At 34.2% G+C, this 1951-nt stretch overlaps 1 protein-coding gene across 1 annotated transcript; it reads left to right on the top strand.

The window, feature by feature from the left end:
* Positions 1-537: 537 nt before the first annotated feature.
* LOC116136478 (secreted RxLR effector protein 161-like) lies at positions 538-1080 on the top strand. The gene has a single exon (XM_031422182.1). The coding sequence runs from the start codon at positions 538-540 to the stop codon at positions 1078-1080; it is 543 nt and encodes a 180-aa protein (XP_031278042.1).
* Positions 1081-1951: the final 871 nt, after the last annotated feature.

Genomic DNA, 1951 nt, shown 5'->3' with positions numbered 1-1951 from the left:
ACTCAGAAAGATGGTGTTGATTACAACGAGACTTTTTCGTCAATTTCCTCAAAGGACTCGTTTAGAATTATTATGGTAATGGTAGCCCATTATGATCTGGAGCTTCTTCAAATGGATGTAAAAACTGCATTTCTGAATGAGAATTTAGAAGAAGTGTACATAGAACAACCTGATGGTTTTCTAATTTAAGGGAAGGAACACATGGTGTGTAAATTAAAGAAATCAATATATGGATTGAAACAAGCTTCTAGGATGTGGCATCTCAAGTTTCATAGTACCATTACCACTTTCGGATCTAAGGAAAACACTGCTGATTGGTGTATATATTTGAAGGTCGGTGGGAGCGCATTTGTAGTTCTAGTTCTGTATGTTGATGATATCTTGCTTGCTACTAATAATCTGATCTATGAAACCAAGAAGTTTCTCTCTAAGAACTTTGAGATGAAGGATATGGGTGAAATTATTCTTGATAGATCACAAGGATTGTTGGGCTTGTCTTAGAAAGCTTATATCAACAAAGCTTTGGAGAGATACAACATGGATAAGTGCTCTACGAGTCCATTTCCAATTCAAAAAGGTGACAAGTTAAGCCTTAAGCAATGCCCACATATTGAATTGGAACGTAAGAAAATGGAGCATATTCCTTATGCATTTGTTGTTGAAAGTTTAATGTATGCTCAAACATGTACTAGACTAGATATTAGTTTTGCGGTCGGCTTGCTGGGCAGATATCAAAGTAATCCTGAAATAGATCATTGGCAAGCTGCAAAGAAAGTGTTGAGATATTTACAAGGGATGAAGGATCATATGCTTACTTATAGGAGATCTGATTATCTTGAGGTGACTAGATATTCAAATTCAGATTTCGCTGGTTGTGTAGACACTAGGAAATCCACATTTAGGTACGTATTTATGTTAGTTGGAGGAGCAGTTTCATGGAAAAGTGCAAAGCAGTCTGTCATTACTGCTTCCACAATGGAGGCTGAGTTTGTGGCATACTATGAGGCCACAGTTCAGGGATTATGGTTGCAGAATTTTATTTTAGGGCTTGGGATTGTCGACATATTGCCAGGCCGTTGAAAATTTATTGTGATAATACCGTAGGAGTTTTCTTCTCTAAAAAGGACAAATATTCCAAGGGTGCTAAACATATGGAATTGAAATATTTTGCCTTTAAAGAAGAAGTTCAAAAACAGAGTGTGAATATTAAGCATATCAGCACAAATTTTATGATAACGGATCTGCTGACTAAAGGGTTGTCACCTAAGACCTATATATAGTGAGCACGTTGAGATGATGGGTATTATTGCCCGTCATGATTGATTTGTGATGTGTTGTATATGTTTCTTGATTTACATTACGCTCCTCATGTTTTAGATACTCTGAGCTCTTGATGTGTTGTTTTTTATTCATATAAATTATTCTGTTATGTGTTTCTTTTTATTATGTTGTTTGGTTTACATGAATGATAAAGATGACATAATTTGTCCTTGATAAGGACATTATTGTTGTACCATTAAGAATCATTATAGATTATTCTAAGTATAGAATTTGTAACGTGATACATGAAAAGGGATTGTTTACGATCGCCATGATCCTTATGGGTTCTTGCTTAATAATGTTTATATGCTTGACTATTTTAAGATATGGCCTTTGGCTAATTATTATTGTGTACACATTGTGTATTATTTCTGAAATATAAAGTTATGTAGTATTACATGGATCAAGTGGGAGAATGTTAGAAATATATTAATTCACATAAGGTGGTCCATGGTTATTCTGAAATAATTAAATTGGCTAAGGGGCATGATGGTCATTTACCTTTGATGGAGAGGTTACTGCAGTTAATAAAATAACTACAGTTTGAGAGTTATTAAAATTGTCATATAAAAGGGGTCTTCTCTCTATATTCCCAATTGATTTTTACGTATGTTTTTCTTTATTCATCAAA

Source organism: Pistacia vera, unplaced genomic scaffold (genome assembly GCF_008641045.1).
Source record: "Pistacia vera cultivar Batoury unplaced genomic scaffold, PisVer_v2 Contig109, whole genome shotgun sequence".
NCBI classification, from domain to species: Eukaryota; Viridiplantae; Streptophyta; class Magnoliopsida; order Sapindales; family Anacardiaceae; genus Pistacia; species Pistacia vera.
The sequence above is the reverse complement of the archived record's forward strand: the minus strand, read 5'-3'. Positions and strand labels throughout refer to the sequence as shown.

Excerpts from the sequence above, each read along its gene's own strand:
- LOC116136478 (XM_031422182.1), top strand. The coding sequence starts at position 538 with ATGGATAAGTGCTCTACGAGTCCATTTCCAATTCAAAAAGGTGACAAG.